The sequence below is a fragment of the Thunnus thynnus genome, chromosome 2, assembly GCF_963924715.1.
Source record: "Thunnus thynnus chromosome 2, fThuThy2.1, whole genome shotgun sequence".
NCBI lineage: Eukaryota > Metazoa > Chordata > Actinopteri > Scombriformes > Scombridae > Thunnus > Thunnus thynnus.
In genome coordinates, this window is record NC_089518.1 from 24,514,614 (window position 1) to 24,537,264 (window position 22,651).

The window sequence follows — 22,651 nt, forward strand, 5'->3', positions numbered from 1 at the left end:
TCATGCTCCTTTCAACTGTGGAAAGGAGGCAAAAGTGCTGATGAGGCTTGAAGAAAAGAGGAGAGAAGAGGAGAAATGAGTGTTTCCGTAATGAGTCCAATGTCAAGCAATTTCTGCATATGGTACACAGGCACTCTCAAACACACGTACACACACATTCAAAAGAGGACTGGTACTCCAGAATCCTGGAAGGGCATTAGGAAGTTACCACACTAAGCCATACACACATGCAGATGCAGATACATACACACACATAGAGGGAGAAAAAGGCCAGGGGTTTATCGCTGGTCTTCACACTTGGCCTGGTGCAGTCTGGAACTTTACTGCCTGCTCTACCTTCATTCCTTCCAGGGAATAAGAAAAAGCTCTCCAAGGCTAAAAAGCAGCCAGTTTTAATTAATGTTTACAAGCGATGATGCAGCAAGTTGCTCAGAGTGTCTCTGAAGGGCAGGCACACAAATGCACTCACACACAACTAAGTGTGTGCGTGGTGAAGTTGAGGATGATCTTGCCAAAGGATATATTTAGTCAGTGTGACCTAAAATTGAGTGAAACTGTAGTTAATACTTTTTTACACAAGATATTTTGGAAGGCAATGTACTGCAACCTGACTTGAAATCAATATTCACAAATCAAAGGGACTTGAACTTGAACTCAGCGACTGCAGAAGAGGCTATGACCAACATTTTGTAGTTTTGCTTTTTTTTTTTTTTTCTTTATCGTATTGTCGAAAGTGCAGAGAGACAGGAAGCACGGTTAGAGAGAGGGGTGTGACATGCAACAAAGGTCAGCAGGTGAAATCGAACCGTGGACGTTGTGATTATGTGGTATGTATCTGAACCAGTAGGCTACCTGGGAAGTGTTTTGTTGTTTATTTCAGTACAGTTGTAACAAAGGCTGTTGAAAAGTCTTATCAGCTGAATCTCAACATCCAGACTAGTGGTATGCATTGGCATGAAACTGAGACTCAAACCTGTCCTGTACACATGTGCTGAAGACCCAACCACACTGAGTCTGTCTTTGAGTCAAACTTAAGCCAAACTAAATATTTTATTTTTGTTGTTCCTTCATCAAATAGAAAGATATGTTTTTTTTGGATACCCCTAAAAGCTTTCTCAAAGATAAAATTTAAATACATTTGGAACTGGCCATGATATATATATTCAGCCAACCAGCACAAAACTAAAGTATTTAATGGCCCATTAAGCCACTCTTCTTAGGTCACATGTTAGCTATAACACCACACAAATGGCTTCTAACTACCAGCTCAAGACACTGTATTATCTCATAATCATATAGCGTGGCCTTACCTGCTATGTTGATGATATCTTGCAATGAAGTTCAACCTTTTTTTCAATTACTGGCCCAGTATACTCATATTGATGCAGACCATATAAATGCAGACCATTGCTGCAACCAGAGAGAGAGAGTACAATTCCTCAATTAATTACTGAAAATAACCAAACCCAAAGCTGTACACAACCCAACAGCACAAATTCAACCCGAAACCCAATACTTTGGTGGAAATCAGAACTCTAATCGATGCAACAAACTTCAGTGTCTGCCCTCACAGATTTTAGATTAAATTAAATGCATGCCAAGTAAATCTGTTCAGTCTTTCTTAGTCCAGCTCATTAGGTAACCAGAGATATTTCTGCGATGGCAGACATTGGATTCTGAAATTTGTGTTTCTCAATGAAGCCAATCAGTTTTTTTCATGGCTGTAAATACTGGAAAATTGTGTGTCTGGCTGACTAGGTACAGTATGTTGCTGTCTGTGAGCCAGTGACTTTCATTTGGATCTCCCTTCCCCAAATAACTTCATTACAAGCAAAATTTCAAAGCCAGCAAGAGAAGGCAAGAGAGAGAAAGCAACAGAGAGAGTAAGAGACCCAAAGCAAACTGCCAGAAAAATCGATTTACCAAGTTGCCTTTTCCTATTAATTTCAATTCTCGGTAAAGGGCCATCAAAACACTCTCTGCTTTCCTTTTTTGTCCAGATGTAAAACATGAACTGTATCTTCCATTGGGACAATGGGGGTGAATTGAAATAATGTGAAGTGTTATCTGTGTCCCTTAAATACACACACACACACACACACACACACACACACACATATATAGTATGTAGGCGTACGCACAGAGAGTCTTGCACTATCTTACACAAACCGTGTCCCTCTTGCACACACACAGTCATAGCTGGTATCTGCATGGTGAGCATGCTCCGAAGCACAGCTAAGTGGGGGAATAATTTGCATTTCAATCTTTTAATTTGCTCCCTTTTTGTGAAACTGAGCCGACTTCCACGAGCTTGCCACAGTGAGTATAGAACCCCATTTCGACGCCCCCCCTTAGGGTGATTCTGTACAATTTGAATATCTTTTTTTTTTGTGCCATTTGAACTCACATTGAAACGCATATTCCTATTACCCACATCGAAATGTTGTGGGTTTTCAACTTAAGTCATGTTCTGAACATGTCAACTCTGCAAAGATACAGTCGTCTCATGAACTGCAGTGTGACAGGGAACTGAAATTCCCAACATAGAAGAGATAGAAACTCCTCAGAATAGACTGCAGCACTTTGATTTCCTCTCCACTGCATCTTAAAAGTACAAACAGTGTAGTCTGTTGTGGCCTTCTTTTAATCTTTCAAAGTACACTGATGAGGCTAAGGTGTTGCCCAGAAAAAACAGCAGCAATTGCAAACAACACATGTTCTGATTTTCACTATGTTGTGATAAAAAGTAGATTTCTTCATCAAAATGCATTAAATATGAACCAAGTAAATATTCTATTGTAACAGCATAGCTTGGGCAAATTTGAAAATTCTACAGTGAAGTAATCAGCAAACATTCAGACTTTTAGAATTACAGTTATCTTTTTTCTAATATCAGTCTGTGTCTGTATAATAGAGCTGCTTTGTTGTTTTAGTAATAGTTCTGATTTGATTACAATTACTCTTTTCATCTTGAACCTGGTGTTTTTTGATTACTTTGATGATGTTCATACCACGTAGCAAATAGAGGATATTGTAATTCTTTATTTATTTTATTTATCGATTAACTTCATACAAAGCTCAGTAAACAGAAGAAATCCAAATCAAATCAATATTGGGCGTGACCACGCTTCATCTTTAAAACAGCACCAATTCTTCTCGGTACACCTGCACACAGTTTTTCGAGGTACTTGGTAGGTCGGATGTTCCAAGCATCTTGCCACAGTGGCTCTGTGGAATTGATTCTGTCTGTTCATGTAATCTCAGACTGACTCCATGATGTTGAGATCAGGGCTCTGCGGGGGCCATACTGTTTGTTGCAGGACTCCTTGTTCTTGTTGCTGAAGATAGTTCTTTATGACTGGGTGTATGTTTGGGGTTATTGTTATGTTGTACAATAAATCTGACACCCATCAGACGCCTCCCTGATGGTATTGCATAATGGATAAGAATGTAAACATCTAAAATGCCTCAAACTTTTGCACAGTACTGAATATCTCAAACCAGTGACATCACCTCACTATTGCTGCTTTTTTTAAACTTGTTTAACAAAGAAAAAAAAAACATGCAACATTTAAGACTAATGAAAGATTTAATCACTTGTAAAGATGGAGATTTGTTGCGGTTTGCGGGCTCATGTTGTTCATGTGTGTGCATGAGTGAGCAAAGACATTCAGGTCGTACCCAGTGTATTATGTTTGGGGATTACTTTTCCGGAAGTAGGGCGAGGAAGCAAGTGACTGACGGATTGAACAAGTGTTCTTTGAAAAGTATAACATCTGTGTCCTGCAGTAATGATGCAGCATACAACTAGATCAAGCACTTACATAAGACGCACACATGCACACAATCCTTATTTAATCCACTTAAATGATCTTTGGTTCGGTCTCCTCACCAGTTTGGCTATTTCTCTCTGACCCTTTTCCTCTCTCTTGTCTTTGATCTCATGTTTTCAATTCCAATATAAGATATTTTATATGCAATGATACTGAACCTTCTTATTATTTCATATAATTGAACACAATATTTTCTGTCCCCCTACAATGCAAATCTTTGTTGTTCAGTGTGCGCACATTAGCCCGTCTATACACAGTATGTGTGTATGTACATGACTCTCGCTTACAGGTATGCAGATGCAAGTTCATGTGTCATGTTACTGTGTTAGTATGTTGTTTGGGTGTCTGTATGTAGTGTATATGTCAGTACCAACAGTGTCCAGGACTATCTGTCAACATCAGAGGTGAATATTAATATATCACTCATGAATATTAATAACTTTATTGAAGCAATTACCATAATACCAACACACTTCCAGCACATGTTACACTTAGTATTAAAGGGAAATGAATTATACACTAAATAATATGGATTTATTCTCTTTATGTGGGTTTTATGAGCACACAGAGAAATTGAAGTGCTCGCCTCTGAGCGTTGCCTACACCACACAGAAGAATTAGCTGCGTTGTATCTGGTGCAATACACTGTAAATATTGCACATTGTCCCTGTCAAATTACAAAATGATATGAAAATAAAATAGATTTATTCTCGTTACATAAGCCACTAGTGCACATGCAACAAATTCAAGTGTTACCAAGATGAAAAATCGATTCCCCCCAAGAGAAAAGAATGTTTCCTGTGGAAATGTGATGTAAATTTGGTTGCCAAATTGCTGATTGCAATTTGTATTTATTATGTTAAGTGTAATCATCTCTCCAGTCACAATCAAAACTTTGGATGACATTCATATAACAATCAGTTAAATATCGCTATATTAAAAGTCCTCTTGCTGTTGGAAAGATAAATGCAATTAGCCAGAAATTATGAGCTCAGGACTAGCTCTCACATCTACACAATCTCTTATCATTAATCAATACTTGGACAAATCTGTTATGTTTAGGGTGCTTATGACAGAATCAAATCAGATATCTTCTGTCTGTCTAGATTGGTTAAATATATTCATCACTCTTATCTATTAAATATTGAGAAAACAAAATTAAATACATAAATGAATGAGCTAATGTGAACACATTAGCCAAAAGCAGTAAAATTAGATCATCCTGATTATTCCCTCAGTGGTCATAGATGTTTTGTGTGTTTGTAAGAGTGTGAATATATGCTGAGCATGCATGGATCAGTGGCATTGCTTTTCCTGTCCTGTTTTAATAACTTCCACTTTGCCTTCACGCTTATCTACATCCAAACCATTTCCTTAAAGATGCAAACATTTCAGAAACGCTCATTAAATGCTGCGTACATGTTGGTTTACCGTTTTATGTTGTACACTTTTATTCCATCATGATGGTGGTCCTTAATCAGAGTGCATACTGGGAAGGGAGATACCATTAGGCGCATCTCAGAATCCTGAACTTCATGCATCTTAGCTCAAATCCACAATATTACTGGCCTGCGGTATCCTTATAATGGCGGCATTTGATGGCTTGAAAAAATTGCTAGCCACATGGAAAATCCCTCTTCACTGTGGCTGATAGCGAAAGGTATTAGAGGTGGCACATATACAATGGAAAGATTGAAGAGAAGAAGGCAGGAGAGGTGGTGGAAGAGGGATGCATGCACTCTGTCATACTCCCTCTGCCTTTTTCTGTTCTCTCACTTTTTCCCTCCTCACCCCGGCCCCAACACCGTAATATGTCTTTCCCAAGTTGTTTATAATCACTGGGGCACCGTCAGTCCAGAGCGATTGAAGTGCTAGAGAAGAAATATATGGCAAAAAAAAAGAATAACGATTCCTGCAAGTCATCAGGCGGTAGAGGGGTATAATCTGAGGCAGTGGAGGTGCTTGCTCAGTGGTGAGATTTGAAGCTTTACAAGAAAGCCACATAAAACCCTCCTGGATGTGCCCACCGCTCGACTGGCTTCAAAGCTGCTCTCATCTGGAGGTACAGTACCTTTAACTGCAGCATGTCAACAAGGATGTGGAAAGAGGAGAGGGGCAGAGGAGGGGAGAAGTGAGGGGGGCAGTGAGGCAAGGAGAAGAAGTGAGTGAGGGAGGCAGGCAGGCAGAGAAACACAGTGAATGTGTTTGATGCAGATGAGTTGGCTTATAGAATAATTTTGTGCGCCAAACCTGCAGGAAACAACACCTCCTGTATCTGACAAATTTTTCACCCCTGTTTCCGGCTGTCACTGTTTATTTCGCTCAAAACAAATGAATAACATTGTGTAGACATATGTTTATTTGGCTTTTGTGAGTGTGTGTGTGTGCGTATGTGTGTATGTGTTTGGATTTGATTATGTTTTCCTTGTGAAGCTTCTGACTTTGTTGACTCAAACAAAAAAAATCAATAACAACCAAAATACAGCTTAAATTTTGACTCACCCAAGTTCTTTCATTGTCAGTAATTGAGACTGCCCCAAAATTTTTTAGTAGCATCTATGATTATAATCAAAGCTCTTTGAGATTCTTCGATAAATAAGTCCTATATTTAAAATCATTGGTATTTGTGTAGTGACACTGTAGCTAGAATTTTATATGTCTATTTATTTTTGTTGGAGCCTGAACTCGAAGGACTTCAGAAACCTGGTTATCACCACTCAAATGTGCTTTATTAATATGTTGGGTGTTATAACTGTGTTCCTTACATGGAAACATCTTATTTCTCTTTTTTCTGTTTTCTTTCTGCTCTTCCCACACAAAGCAATACAATACATGTGATCATACAGTATGAGTAATCATGTTTTATTTTGACTTTTGATGGAGCACTCTGGTTCATTTGATGAGGAAGAAATAGTTTCTTTAATGAGATGCCGTTGCTTCTCTCATTATGTTGACAGAAAACATAGTTCGGGTGGTATTTGCTGTTGCAAGTATAGACATAATTTCTTGGAGACAGGGTTGGCTTTTCTTTGTATAGACTTTGAAAGACTACAGACATCATCATTTTGTTTTAAGGCTTTGAGAAAAACATCTGTACAGAATTCTGTGAAATGCTTTCTACAGTGTTTTTGTAGAAAACATATAAAGAAGTGATGTTCCAAACTGACTGACCAAGTTTTTTTTGTGTGAGATTATTTCAACAGCAAAGAAAGTTTGAAATTTGTCATAAGAATTTACATGAAGGCTGTTTTACAAGAATTTGAGATTTTCTTATAGTGAGGTTTTTTATGACTTATTCAAGACACTAGCTACATGTAGGGTTACAACATGTTGGTATTATCCTGACCTTGAAATGCATTATGCATATTGTCCCTTTGATATGTTCCTGGCTTGCGTGTAGCATGGTAGACAGGCTTGACAGAAATGTGAGGCAACTAGAAAAGAACACAAATTCATGTGAATAATCTTTAATTTAACTCTCTATCCAATAGATTAATTTAGATTGGCATTAACATACAAGTTCAATGCAACTGTGCACTCAGTTAAAGAATAATTGGTGATTCTTACAGGCGTCTGTCATCCACCACTGCTTTTAGCAGAACAGCACCACTCCAGGCATTTATTTTGGACACTTTTATCATTCTGCTTTTATGGCCTCCAAACTCTTTAGCTGTCAATAACAGCTTTTGTGTAGATCATTGAGTTAGAAAATATAAATGCGCAGTATTATTTAATTTTCATTTTCATTTAACATCTTTTAAACCAGATAAGCCCCATTGAGGTTGGAAATCTCTTTTGCAAGGGACACCTGGCCAGGACGGCTACATAAAAAGTTTCCCACAGGACAGTACAACATCAGGCACACAAATAAAACAATAGTAAAACCAGATAACAATGTTATGAAGGCTAAAATAAGCCGAGAAGAGAGAAATTAAAAATGAAAAACAGAGACAATTAATTAAGGAGTCATTTAGAATTTACCGTAGCCTCGAATTGAGCCAGAGATGTCAGATTCCTCAAATTAATTTCCCCTCTGCAGACTATTCCAAGTGGCTGAAGCAGAAAACATGAAGGCTTTTTTTTTTCCATCTCTGTCCGTATATTAGGGACAAAGAGCAGATATCTGTCTCATGATCTGAGATAATGATTGGAAGATGAACTCTGACCTATACCTAAACCTATATATTTACACACAAAAATAACATGACATAATTAGAGATTCAATATCTCAAGTAAAGTAAATTTAGAGTTAAAAGTTTCCCGTCTGAACCTCTTTGGGACACAATATAATTTAAATACTTATAATGCTTGGAGAGGTCAGTGTGGTCTCTCCTACTCCTTTCCTGAGTCACTGTGATTAACACATATATAAGATGATTAATGTGACTGAGGGTAATGATGACACTGCTTATAATTTCCATTCAGTTCCATCCCACTGTAGCAGACTATACAGTGTCCATTTGGATTTTGTGATTCAGCCTTTAAAATGGGGTCCTAACTGTAAAAAATAATCCATTTATTATTGTGGTCATTTAAAACTTTCAAATCTGTTCATATCTACTTTTGATTTTCACTTGATGTTTAAACACCTCCCAACACTGTCATTGTGTTACCTGATGCTTACAGAGACCAACCTGCAAGTGGTTTTCACACGCCTGTTTGTTGTCCTTCGACTAGACACTTTTGAGCTTGTGAAAGAATGAAATGTCCAAATTGTAGTAAAAACCTTACATCATTTTGTGGCAAGATTGCAGTAATTCCAACTGGGAGCTGACATCAGCTGAACATATTCCAACTCCCCTTTCCTCATTTTAAAAGCCCTAATGAACTGCTCTAGTCTTCTTTCATCCAAGAATAACCGGAGTGTGATGCTGTAACTTTGAAGAGAAGCCTCAGAACGGTTGGCAGCGGGAATGTAGATTTAAAGAAAATATGGTGCATTTGATAGAAGTGGATTTTCAGAACTGTGGACAGACACTGTGAACCCTCTGTCTGAAGTTTTGGAAAGTAAAGTAGAGAGAGCGAGAGATTGATTAATCAAACGTGTTGCTGATGCAGTTGTGGGATGAAATTACAGAGCCACAAGTCTACAAGTGAACGCCTCAAGCACCTCTCGCCGACACTTCAGCAAAATAAACTAGTGACTAAAGGTGCTAGTTCACATTGAGAAGAGCATGGAGGCCATTCTCTATAGGCCATGCACAACAGAGCCTGTCCTTATCACCAATTTGTCCTGACAATCTAGCAGTTGACCCCCATCTCCTTCTCATTGACACTGAAATATGGATGTTTTCCTGACACAGGAAATACACCTCTCCCTCATGCTGCTGTACACCTTCCTCCTGCTCCTCAATGCATTGCTGACATGCAGAGGTTTAACAAAAACTTGTGTAAACAGCACAGCACGGGGCAATACCTGAAGTAATACTGATAATGATAAGAAACAAATAACAGCCTTAAACCTGAACACTTACTAAACAATCGCAAACTCAACTTAAAGACCAGAAAAAGCCAAATGTTTGAAATGTTTGAATTCTCAGGACAAATCAACAAAGAGATCAAGAGGGTGACAGTTTATAGTTAATCTAAGCAACACTGAGTCTGTACTCATCTTTATCACACTTTGCACCTCTATCTCTATAAAATGTCTTGGTCTCATAGTCACCCCAACAGATTAACTGCATGCACACACACACACACACACACACACAAACAGAGGATAAAGGGCTTTTGTACCAATCATCTTCCTCTATGATTAGTTTATCTCAGAACCAAGGGATGAGGATTGTGCTCTCATGTATCGGAGCACTTGATGTCCTTGCCAGATATTTGGGCAGCATCCTAAGTGAGCAGATGTGCCTGTGAACCAAGTGCTGCTCCATCTTTCTCTCTTTTTTTCATGCATTATTATATAGGACCACCCACCAGAATCTCAACAGTATGGAGTCAATGACAGTCACAAGTTGAAACAAGTTGAACCTTAACATAATCTTGCAGATCATGTACACTACATGATTCTATTCAAGCTGAAGGTACACTAATCATGCATCACTCAGCTTTTATTCTCCCTTTCCTTGGGACATACAATGGCAATGAAACAGTGAGACACACAGCTGTATTTGTGTTCATTTAGCCACATGAGCCAAAAGGCAGGAAGATAGATGAGAACAAAATCAGAGATAGAGGAAGTGTCTGAGAGAATTTTTTAATAAAAACTGAGAGGATTAGAAAGAGGTTCAAGGACTAATTACTCGAGCTGAGCTGCTTAGCAGCCAGTAGTGGGAGACTGCAGCTTGTGTAGTGGAGTTGTGCTACTTTGGAGCTCTCAGATTTTATGTAACTGTATTAATTTGAAACAGCTTTACTGAAAAAAAATGATAAAGGCTAAGCAAAACCCTTCCCTGTATGTATAAGAGATACACATTTACAGATCATCTAATGACTACTAAATTGTATAATGAGACAAATGCAAATTAAGTTAAAAGAAAAGAGATTATCATAATATCCTAATAAGACCACATGTATCTAGTCAGTTGGGACATGAGAGAAAGCAACAGACATCAGCACCATGAGTCACAAAATGAACAAGCGACTCTGTTGGCCAGCTCAGAGGCCAGTTATGAAGCAAGTTAATCAGTCACGCAGTCACACAGCCAAGGGAACAGGCAGCCAGCGATTGAACTAGCCAATCAGATAAGAAGATATCCAGCAGTCCAGTCAGTCAGTCAAAAAAGGCAGAAGTCAGGGATTAAGCCAGCAAATTAGGCTGTACTGACATAAGTGGAAACCAGTAGAAGGCCTTGAAGGTTAGGAACAATACACCAAAAATGTTAAGCATAGCAACATGATTGCAAAAGTGGCAGCTGTGGCTCAGGAGGTAGAGTGGGATGTCACTAATCACAGGGTTGGTGTTTCGAACCCCAGCTCCTCCTGTCCACATGTCGAAGTGTCCTTTGGCGAGGCACCGATCTCCAGATTGCTCCCAGTCAGGTTAACGCCTTTCGTGGTAACTTGTTGCCATCGATGTATGAGTGACTGTGAATGAGAGGCAAAATTGTAAAGCATGTTGGATAAAAGTGCTATATAAATGTAGACCATTTACTAAAAGCTTAGCTGTAAAGTAGTGTAAATTTTGACCTTCATTTTGAGAGCAGTCGGAAGAAATAGAGAAATGCTGTTTGCCCCCAGCTACAGGGAACGCAACAGAGAACGAGAGAGGAAGCAGGAGAGACATGGTGGTAAGAATGGAGAGCTACATTGAAGGGGCACAATAGGGTGCCTTTGAAGCTCTCAAACTGGCATCCACAAAAGCCTCTTCATGCTAGCTATGCCTTCTTTAGAATCCATAAACATGTACACGTGCAAGCAGAGACTCACACACAAATTCAGACACACTCCTAATTTTGACTGGAGTTTTCAGAAGTGGTACTATAAGAGAACATGAATGGTGCCTCGAAAAGCGCCTTGAAGAGGAGCTCCTTTACTTGAAGTCCTGCAGAGAAGAATCACTGTAGTTTCCTTCGCTTGTCCTGGGTGGACGCCAACAAAAGCACGATTACCTTATTGTAATAATGTCTGTTGGCAACTGAATTAACAACACAAGAAGTCAGTTTTATCTGTATTGAGATATTCAACCTGATAAATTCAGCTGGCACTTAAACTGTCAACTCAGCGGCACGATTTCTGTCTATTCAGTGCATGTTCTTTTAAAGATGGCAATGTCACTCACTCAGTGGCAGTTGTTCAGACTTGACTGAGGTTTTCTGAGCAGCAGCGTGACATTTGAATGGCTGCTTAGACATAGACCTCTAATATACAGCATGCATGTTCATCACCAACTTATTTTTCTTTGTTGTCATTCATTCTCATGGTGCTTTTGTAGTCTGTAAAGGGAAAGTATGTTTTTTGAAAAGATATGTGTGTATATCTTGTATGTATATATACTTCAATCCTGTATACTGGCACATGACCCATGACTCAATCTCTCATGACTTGAATGGTTTGCTGACTGCCTGTATTCTTCCTCTGTGGTGACATCCATCTGGGCGCATTTCACTGTATGAAAGATGGTTTTGATAGCACACAGTATGAAAGATGCTTCCAGTGGTACAATACATTATAAGAAATGGGTTGATAACACAAGACACTGTCTGAAAGAACCCTGTTTATGTATTAGTTTTGATAGAGCAGTGATATGTGCCTGTTGTGCATATTCAATATCCTTTACTTAAAAGAAATATATTTTTTAATCACTGCATTTTCCTGCTGTTGGATGATCTTATCATGGATTTCAAAGCAAGTTACACACTTATGAATCATACACTCGTAATGGCAAGATATTATACAATGCTGCAGTATATTACAGTAATCTAACAATTCACCCTGAATGTTATTGACACTATTGACACCTTGTTCATTAAAGGTACACTGTGGAGTTTCTGGCCTCTAGTAGTGCTATGGAGCTGTTTTTAATGGGCAGGTTTCTGTTTTGTTTGTTTTGTGCACACACACAAGGATACACATACATGCTTGTGGGTGACGCAAGGTATTGGTAGTCCTACCATTTGTTTCACACTGTTCCAATGATCTACAGATGGCTGTAATGTGCTAAGATATGCAGCAATGTGCCAGCAAAGGCAAATAAGAAAAAGACTGCAAGCTAGTAAACATGGATGTAAATAATTCAAATACTTTAAATGCTTTAAAACATAGGCTTTGCAGATGTTTCCTGAGGAAGAAAATACATTCAACACTTCGGTTAGACCTCAAGAATACACATAATATGTTTTGGTGACTAAAACTCAGTGTAAAATAAGTCAGAGTAGTCCTGTGCACATCCACAAAACCTCAGTGGGATAGATGCAAAAATCAATTAAATAGCAATACAAGGACTACTTGCACACTAGATCAAAGCTCCCTTTGATTTAACTAGCAACGTTTCAACCAACTCCTTGTTACACTCAATGTAAACATAACTTTTGCTTGTTAAAAAGAAAACTCCACATGGCACCTTTAACGTGAACGACTGCATAGAATAAGACAGACACTGACTGCATGTCAGAAACATCAATTATTATACACTTATTTATTTTGACAAAGAGAAGTTTCTGACATTTTGGCATCTTTAAAATCAAAGCCAGTCCTGTCTTCAAATAAACCATGTTAAGGGCCTTTTCAACTCTCTTCTCAATGTTCAGTTAGTTTTATTGACCCTCATAAATCCTATTGTGGCACCCACCAGCCACAGGTAGCGGGTTCAAATGCTGTGAAGCAAAGACGGACAGGGATAGCTCAATAGTGCTGACAGGGTTATCACACGATCTAAAAAGAAAACAATTAAATCAAAATAAACAAAAAAAAGAGGAGACACCAAGGCAGTGGCTCACTAGCAGCTATAAAGCAGATCCTGGTCCTACCCTCATAAACAAACACTCAAGGAGCTCTCGGAAAGGTGGTCCATTAGCACCCTCCTGCTACACCAAGGCAAGACGCCTCCCAGACACTGGGAATGACGCAGGAACATCTGCAGTCCCAGTCAGCATGCTACCGATATCACACACCACTAATCCGTGTGCAACTAAACTCATTTTACTCTCATTAGTGGTGTATTTAACCCGCTGCACGTGGTGTGCCAACCCTTCGGAGAAGACAAAGCCCTGAATGAAACCCACAGCTTGCCAACAGGTGCCCCTCATCACCCAATCACTGTCAGTGCAGTCACCTACAGGTCCAGCTAGAGCAACTGCCCCCACCGTCAGTTCTACCTGGCTACACTATCTTACAAGGATGTTACCACTTTGTCTTTGTCTCTCTCTCACACACATACAAACATACAATTAGAAGACAAAATGACTTTTTCAAAAAGTATGTTGTCCTTGATCTTTATTTGATTTAGATGCCAAAAGAACTATAAAACAAAACAAAAGTTTGCCCACCTTCAAATTTTAGGACATTCAGATGTTAGAACTAGCAGAGTCATTTTCCCAGCTGTATTATATATTTTATAAAAGTCACATGTGCAGCCAGAAATCAACATGAAAATTGTTCTGAGACTTGACAATAGATTTTCTCTGGTAACTTATTCGGTCTTCTATGGATATTGCCAGTATGAAACCCAAAATCCCGAAATACCCTCTGCAGGTGGAATGGTCACGTTTTAGAAGCTATTGAAGTCCAAGGTACTGCAGTCACGGTTTGGCATATATTTGGACATTTTCTGGCAGCCCACATTATGAGAAAAAAGCATCTGTTCCTGCTGGTTGCAGTCATCCTTGGAAAAGATTCAGTTTCATTTTCCCACTGGCAAATCCACAGTAATTTCTCATGAATTGTTAATGCATGAACTTTATCAAAAACGTTATTTACATATGTATTATACTTTAATTGATAAGGCTGTATTCTAGTTTTTCTTTCACTGAAAAAATATTTACCACAAACACATATACTTAGCATTATTTTATATGTATTTGTAAAGTTTTCAGAGTGGTTTTACAGAGTGGAAGAAAGCAGTTAGAACATAGAGACAGCATCGGTCTTTGCCAAGGCAGTACTGAACAGGTTACAGCTTAGGCAGTATTTTCTGATCTGTCTTGAAAAAAGAGATCAATCTCAGTTTTATCAGACTACCTTATAAAAATAACTGACAGATGAATTAATTTCATAATCACTGTAAATGTGACTCTCTGTGGAGAAATCACTCAAAAAAACTATAAAAGATAAACAAATTTAAAAACAACAGAACTGAAGCATACTAAAAGTATACTAGAGATGTGCAAACATACATAGAGATTATTTGAACTGAGTATAGAGTACAGTACTACACATTATTGCACCTTCAGGCTTGCGGTAAAACCTGTTGTCAACTGCAAATGTATTGCCTGAAAAAGATACAGTAAACCCAGAGAGAGGGAGAGGGAGGGCGATAACAAATTTGAATTAAATCAAATGTTCTTAGCAATGCAGACAAGGCCTGAAAGGAAGATAGGAAAAGCAAGGATACCATGGAGAAAGAGAAAGGGAGTGAGATAAAGGTAACACGGGATTACGTGGGTGTCACATGTATTATTGAGTCTCGGCTGGGGGAAGTGGAAGCGAGGAGAGCATCTGTTGGTCTGAGTTGACACAGCAGTGATCCCCTGCTACAAGAATGAATGAGGTTAATTTCTAACAGACTTCAATAAAGGCAGTGAGGAAGAGCTTGCAGGCTGCAAATCAGTCTTCACTCTGTTTCCCATTTGTGTGTATGTTTATATCAGGTATGTGTACCTAGATGTGTGTAAATGTTATTATTGCCAATATGCTTGCATATGCAGTATGTGTGCTAAAGCCAGAGATAAATGTATGCTGTTTTCCATCTTTGTTAATGCACAAATAGATTATTTTGTGAGGGCCAGGGTTAGAGTGACATTTCTGAAGTTAATAGAAAGCTGAAGAAATTAGCTTTTACTATAGCACAAGATTTCAGAGGACAAGGCCACAAAAGCTGTTTATAACACAAGGCAGGGATATAGAGGTTTTATATTTAAAGATGGACAAGTCCTTTTTCATTGCAGTGTCCTCCAGGCAGCAAGTCTTATAGGAAGGCCGGATAAGTATTTTCAAATTCTTTTCAGATTGATCAGGCTTAAAATCATTATTCATTGCAATTTATTGAAATAGCAGGTTGCGTCTTTTAACTTGTGTCCCAACAGTTATGTCTGCAAGTATTTTGAGAGTGATTTCACATTAAGACATTTCCAGAGAAACAGATATTCTGCACATGGCATGTTTACCTCAATGTACCAAATGTTATCTCAATGATGTGGCAAAGATTTTTAATGTCGTTCTAAAACAGCACAAATTCAATTCTCTGCAGTTTCTCCCACTTTATTCCGCCATGAGAAGATCAGATCTGTGCCAGATCTGTTACTCCAACTATAATCTTTGCTTTGCTGTTTCAGCAGCTTTTTCTCTTGCAGCAAAGAGTTTGTGTTGAGTATGTGTTGATATGAACAATTGGGGTTTTTTTTGTCTTTTTGGTGTTACTGCACAGCTGTTAAACACTTCTTTCTTTTCTCTCTTTCTTTCTAGGTGGAGAGGTGCCCTACACCACTCTGGCAACGAGGATGATGATGGGCGTTTGGTGGATGTTTGCTCTAATTGTCATATCTTCATATACCGCCAATCTAGCAGCCTTTCTTACCATCACACGCATAGAGAACTCTATACAGTAAGTATCCAATAAATTTAGTTGTTGTTTTTAAAATCAAAATACCAAATTAAATGTCAAAATACATTGTTGGTCCATGTACTCCAGAAATGGCGCATGCCTATATTGACATATATCGGCAGGGTATACATAATTTGTATGTAACTTTCAGATAATGTAAGTCACAGTTAAAAGTAGAGTCAGCGATTCTAACCCAACACACTTTTTGTCAAATTCAGCAACTATCTCCTCACAGTCCGCTTGCTGTCCATTCTGACAGACAGCTGCTTCTGTGGACAGAGATGCTGAACGCAGGTCGAGTGAGAAGTGAGGGTGTGGATGGACTGTTGTGCTCACATGAGATGTTTTGTTTTTTTTTCTGCTTGTGATAATGTGTGAGAGGAACAGAAGTGAATCTGCAGCTGACGCATCGCTCTTGATCCTGCCATATTTCTCTTTTGGTCATTGCCTTGGCAATGCACATCCATGAATTTGGGGGGTGGAGCTTCTGAAGGGGCATGAAGGGAGGGGTTATTTGTTTGGGTGTTTAGTTCAAATATCAACAATCTTTCTCCAGAATGACTGACTCTACCTTTAACTGATGTGACAACATTATGGTTAAGGTTTGGTTTGGTTTAGCTGGCTTTAGTTGGCTCAAAAATGACATGAGTTTAAGAAAAGATTATGGTTTGGGTAAAAATAAGCACTTTGTTAAGGCTAGTGGAATAGCCATGTGGTTAAGTTAATGGCACAATCATGGTCATGGTTTAAAAAAAAACAATATTAACTCCTGGTTGGAAATGGAAAAGAGATCCCTGTGTTAAAGTCTGATGTTTTGTTGACCCATCCATTTCCCTGACATCCTCCCCTGCTGACTTTGTCCACATTAATGTCGCCTCATTTCCTCCTTTGCTCCCATAATAATTACTACAGTCTCTAAAAGGGCTTCTGTCATTTGAACGTCAACATAGAGAAGGTAATTTTGGGGCACTTGCTGGAACTTGTCTTGGGAGGAGAGTCTCCTAATTTTCTGAAACATTGACATTTATGTTGGGATACAAGAACTGAAATCCTCCAACTATAACATACCACCATTTATTATTATATGAAGTTATACTGTAAAGTTGCACTCCATATCTACACAGATGCACAAGCCCCATAATACAAAGGCAAGTCCAGGACACAAAGTTGTGCATGCAGTTATGCATACATACACACACACATGGTAACTCACACAATTCACCAAAGAGTGTGAGTACAGTTGTGTTTCTAACACACAGAGACACACTGTAGTCTTCCTCAGTGTGCTCATTTGCTACCCAGTCTGGAAATTCAGTCTAGCAGGCAGGTGTAATGCATAAAAGGGCAACACACACATACGCAATAATTTCTCTACCCTTTCCTTTCTCTCAATCCTTTCTCCCCCCTCCTCCTTCACCTCATTGTAGGATAGTAATTTCCTGTCAGCCTCAAGTTTGGCTCTATCATTGTGTGTGTGTGTGTGTGTGTGTGTGTCCAGTGATGAAGATAGGTAAGATAACGAAAAACGGAGAGATACAATGAGGCAAAGTGAGGAAGAAAATTAGAAGAGAGGGCACTTTTGGATGTTCCTGTCAGGTTAGGGGCAGAAAAAGGGGTTATGGCAACTGGCAAAGCATTCTACTCTCATTTTGCTAAACCCCCCCCCCCCACACACACACACACACACACATACACGTACGCACACTCACACACATATTATTTCCCCAAGCTCTGTGCCCTCTGTATCTATCTTTGTGATAATATGTTTGCTGCTTCTCTCCTGGTGGCACTAGGAAACGCTCATCTCTCATTGGACTAATCAGCATGCCGAAGCATCCGCTATGCCCGGCAGTGCCACAGTTAATTGTGCTTGGCTTTGGAATAAACAGCATTTATTTCTCAAGATCTCATCACTATCTGTCTCTTAATTTGTTTCTGTCAGTTTACCTCTCTCTTTCTTTTCTCTCTTTTCCATATTTGGCAGACCTCCTCCTTTTTTCTTTCCTTTACTTTCGTCTCTACTCTTTCCTCCCCTCTTCTTCACACTGTCTGGTTTTAATTCTATTTTTCATCTTTTCCAAGTACTTTTGTCCAGTCCCTTGGAAAATGTGCAGAAAGATTGACTTTTCTCACCCCCTTTTGTCTACCCTCCCTTTTTTTTTGCTTAAATTTGCTGTCATTAGTTCGCTGCCTCATTCAGCATCCAATGAGCTAATTAAGGATTTCCATAAATTTTAATGCATTATCTTTAATTTGTTGACTCTTCTGGGGTCATTAGTGGCATAATTACCACCTAAAACAGCAGCACCCACATGGCCTTGAGCCTCCAAAGATGGGTGGTAGGGTGAGTGGTGAGAGGAAACACATCCAAAGTAAACTGAGAGATGAAGGGAGTATCCAAGCGAAAAAAAGGGGACTGTGATGTCACGATTTGCGTGTACTTTTATCTGATAAATACTTGATTAACATATTACGCAGACTGAAGAGTGAATGCATTTGTAAGTGAGTGAAAATGAATTAGTCAAGTATGGAAAAGAGCAAGCAAGTGAATGCAGGGGCAGGAAAGGAAGAGGAGGCTGGGGAAGGATGGAGGCATTGCTCTTCTTAGCGTCTCTGTGAGCTGCCAGGACAGACAGGGTTTTTAAGTATTAATGCCCTTGTTTCATCCTGGAAATGAAATAACAAGTGAGCATTCAGAACCCTCTCTGGACTATTTCACGCTTGGATGTTTTCCCTCAATTTTAGTGTGAATACTTTAGGAAAACAGCGAGGGATGGCAGTGGATAGAGGCAGAGAGGGAGCAAGAGAGAAGCAGAAACAGACAAAACAGGATGATGATAAAGTGGAAATAAAGAGAAGGGAGTACGTGAAAGAAAAGATGAGGCAGATTAAGAGGAAAGGGGGAGGAGAGAGCCAGAGGTTAGGAGCTAGAGAAGGGAACTTAAAGAGGGTAGAGAGATTGAGAGTGAGAAGAAGCATGGAGAAACTGAGAGAGGGGAAGGGTTTGGGTCATGGCGATGAGTCAGAATGAGAAATGGATTTTTGAGGGGTAAAAAAGTGCAAAAAGAGGCAGCACCTGTAAAGAGAAGAAAGAGATGGAGCGGAAGAATTGGTTGGGATGGGAGGATGGAAAGACAGAGGGAGTGTTTGAAGATAAAAAGCTTCTTGGCCCAATCTCACATAACAGATGTCATATTTTATGGTTGATAAGGATTTCCAATGAAGTCAACTAGATGTTTGTATGCATTCGTGTATGTGTGTGTGTGTGTGTATCTTAGCCTCTCAGGACAGTTGAGAGGTCACATTGGTCAAACTGGCACGAAATCTTTACTTATTTAAAGCCTCATGAGCATCATGAACTCATGAAGTCAAGATTGACTGTCACATTGTTGCAGTATCACCCTCTATTGGTGAGAAAGGAACTGTAACAGCACTGTCCCTTGCGTAGTTTATAGAAGCCAGTATTGGACAGAATTATAAAATTAACGTTTTCACAGTAAAGATGCAAGTTAGCTAGCTAATAGTTAGTTAGCTAATAGCACAGATCAGACATTAATCTCTACTGAAGACGTAACAACACATAATGGTTTTGCTTCATGGTGACCAAAATTAACAAGGCAAGGCAATAAAAATACAATTAAATCTTAACTGCACCTCTGAGTACTTAAATATTATAATACATTCAAAGAAAACTAGCTTTGAAATGAAAATGTAAGTCACAAATTCATCTCATATTTACAGTAATCCAAATGTAAGCAAAACTTAAGCAGCTTTAAGATTTAGCTAGTCTACTCTGGATCATGACCATGTTTAGCTGCTACATAGCATCAGTTGTTGAAGGAAGAGCTCTGACAGTCAAATGGGTGACAAAACCCCCAAATCACTACAGATGCTACAGATGCTAATTTAATCTATAAAATGTCAAAAGCAAATAATTAAAAATAATTATAATAAATTCACAGAATTCTTCATATCATGAATGTACTTTAAATGTCCCAAACCCCAAAAATATTAAGCTTAAGAAAAGACAACCAGGAACTAATTTTCATTTGCTTTAAAATGGACTTTATCATCAAAATCAAAATAGTTGTTGATTATTTTTCTGTGGATTGATGATAAATCAACATAATGTTGCAGCTTTAAACTGATCAAGGCTCGACTAGCTATCCCCAAAGTAATTTTCCTCACAAAAATCATCTTTGTCCTTTGGCATCTGAAGGAAGAAAAGCCGATTTGTTGAATCTCCTCAAATGCTTGTGGAATACTTTGTGTATTAACCTACTTTAAACACCTAAGTTGGCATAGCAACGTAAGTCATCCCAGCATGAAAATAAATAACAGATTTTTAAAAAACGGCTAAAATAACAAACACTGACTGCTATGTTCTCCTCAAAGGTTATACATTTGTTTGCTTTGCGAAAAACAAAATTTGCCTTCCTCACAGCAAAGAATATGACTGTGTGAGTCCTTTAGTTTTCTACAAAGATAACCAGATGACCATATGTGAAGACACAAAGATATACAAACACAGATTACATGCACAATACACTGATGAACATGGAATTAAGCAGGTCTCTGTCCTGTATGTGTGTGTGTGTGTGTGTGTGTGTGTGTGTGTGTGTGTGTGTGTGTCTCTCTTACACACACACACACACACTTGCACTAACTATTTGTCACAGGACACATTCAGCTTCTGTTCACTCCATTTACTTGCTCATTGAACTGCTTAGGGGGAATATAATTGGTTGCAAAAGGAGCTAGCAGAGACACATGAGTGTGTGTGTGTGTGTGCACACACTAGTGTGTCATACAAAACATTAACAAAAGACAATTAAGTCTATAGTTCATATATGCTTATCTCCATGAGAGAACACACACACACGGAGTAATCAATCTGAGTTATGGACAGCCATAAATGAAGACAGCCACTGGCCGTGTTGTGATTGAAATGAAAATGTCTCATCCACCTCTTCTGCTCTCATCTTTTTTTATCCACTTCTCCTTTAAATCCTCAGCTGTAAAATAAAAAAGAATCCCTTTGTATTTTCATAGAAATATAGTAGTTCATATAAAATAAAAATTATATTACAGTAGCTCACAGCTCCTTTTCAGGATGTTCTATTTTAGAGGTATCAAACACACACACACCACATAATTCCCCTCTAAAATTTTCAGTTTTTGATTTTGTTTTTCTTTGCAAAATTAGCAAACTTGGCAAACATTTATGTAGGTCGAGCTTCAAGCTGACTTACCTAAAACAGGTGTAAAACAAACTTCTTTTGACAGATGCTATGGTATAGGTTCAGTCACTGTGGATATACTGGACATTTGTGTTGTTTCATCATTATCCAACCTCTTTTCTCATCATTGTAATGAATAATCAATGTGTAAATCCTTTTAAATCTGGAATTTTTTTTGTGTGTGAAATCTAATCTCAATTTTAAGGTTTCCCCAGACATGCCATATTTCTCTCTCTTGCATGCATTCACATACCATCAAATAACAAGCTGGGAGTTGCAGTCCAATTCACACAGGGGGGGATCCTGGTCAAAGAGTGTGCTGACAGGCCTAGATATTCTTGTGGGAGTTGGTTGGGGAGGGCAGATTATTGAGGCCAAAGATTAATTGACAGTAATAAAAGATTCATGTTAACGGCAAAGTTCATTAAAATCTTCAAAGCAGTTTTTTAAAGCGGGTCAGAGAGATAGTTGAGGAGGGCATGAGAGAGAGAGGAAATGCAAGAGCTGTGACCTTCCATAAAATGTGTAAATGTGTTAGCTTGTGTGTGTGTGTGTGTGTTTGTGTGTGTTGTATGTGTGCGTGAGCGCGCGCATGCATGTGTTTCTGTGTATGTGTTTGTCTTTGTGAGTGAGCATCCTTGTAATAATACAAACAGTACCTACTTATTTTTATACTTATTTATTTTACCTTTATTTCACCAGGAAGTCCTACTGAGATCAAAAATCTCTTTTACAAAAGAGACCTTGCTAAGGTCTACAAAATCACAACATATTTAAATGCAACATACACAACATGATATACAAAAATTCACAATAAAACAGAAGAACAGCTATTCAAACACAATGGCCTCTCAGGAAAAACAACTACATGCCTCCAACACCACATTCTCCATGATGCCCTTAAATTCACCAATGGATATACATGTTTCCATTTTAGATCTTTGCAGATTATTCCATGCCCAAAGTGCATAGTAGGAAAATCCAGTTTTCCCCAGATCTGTCAAAACCTAGGGTACATTAAAAAACAACCGTTTGGAGGAGCGTAGCTGGTAACTACCAGAGCTGAGACAGAGAAGGGTACAGAAGTAAGCTGGAAGTTTACCCATTATTGCTTCATAGATAAAAATATACCAGTGCTGTTGTCTGTGAGTGATCAATGAAGTACAACCCACCAAATCATAAAGGATGCATGGTGAGTAAGGGACTTTGATTTGTAATGAAACGTAGAGATGCATGCTACACTGAATCAAGGCTCCATAAGATTAGGTTTGTGGCCCTCTGCATGGACACATTGAGTTCGAACTATAAAATAATTTCTGAACCATTTGACAGCCTTAGGACTGAAACCAGCACTTCTAAGTTTGTTCAGC

The 22,651-nt window shown here is 38.7% G+C and overlaps 1 protein-coding gene across 3 annotated transcripts in view; it reads left to right on the forward strand.

Moving 5' to 3' along the window:
* grid2 (glutamate receptor, ionotropic, delta 2) overlaps positions 1–22,651 on the forward strand; it is a 229,831-nt gene that overhangs the window by 127,096 nt on the left and 80,084 nt on the right. For all 3 annotated transcript variants that reach the window (XM_067612160.1, XM_067612168.1, XM_067612177.1), the window contains exon 10: positions 15,903–16,041. In XM_067612160.1, coding sequence (XP_067468261.1) covers positions 15,903–16,041 — 139 coding nt within the window. The remainder of the gene's footprint in view (positions 1–15,902; positions 16,042–22,651) is intronic.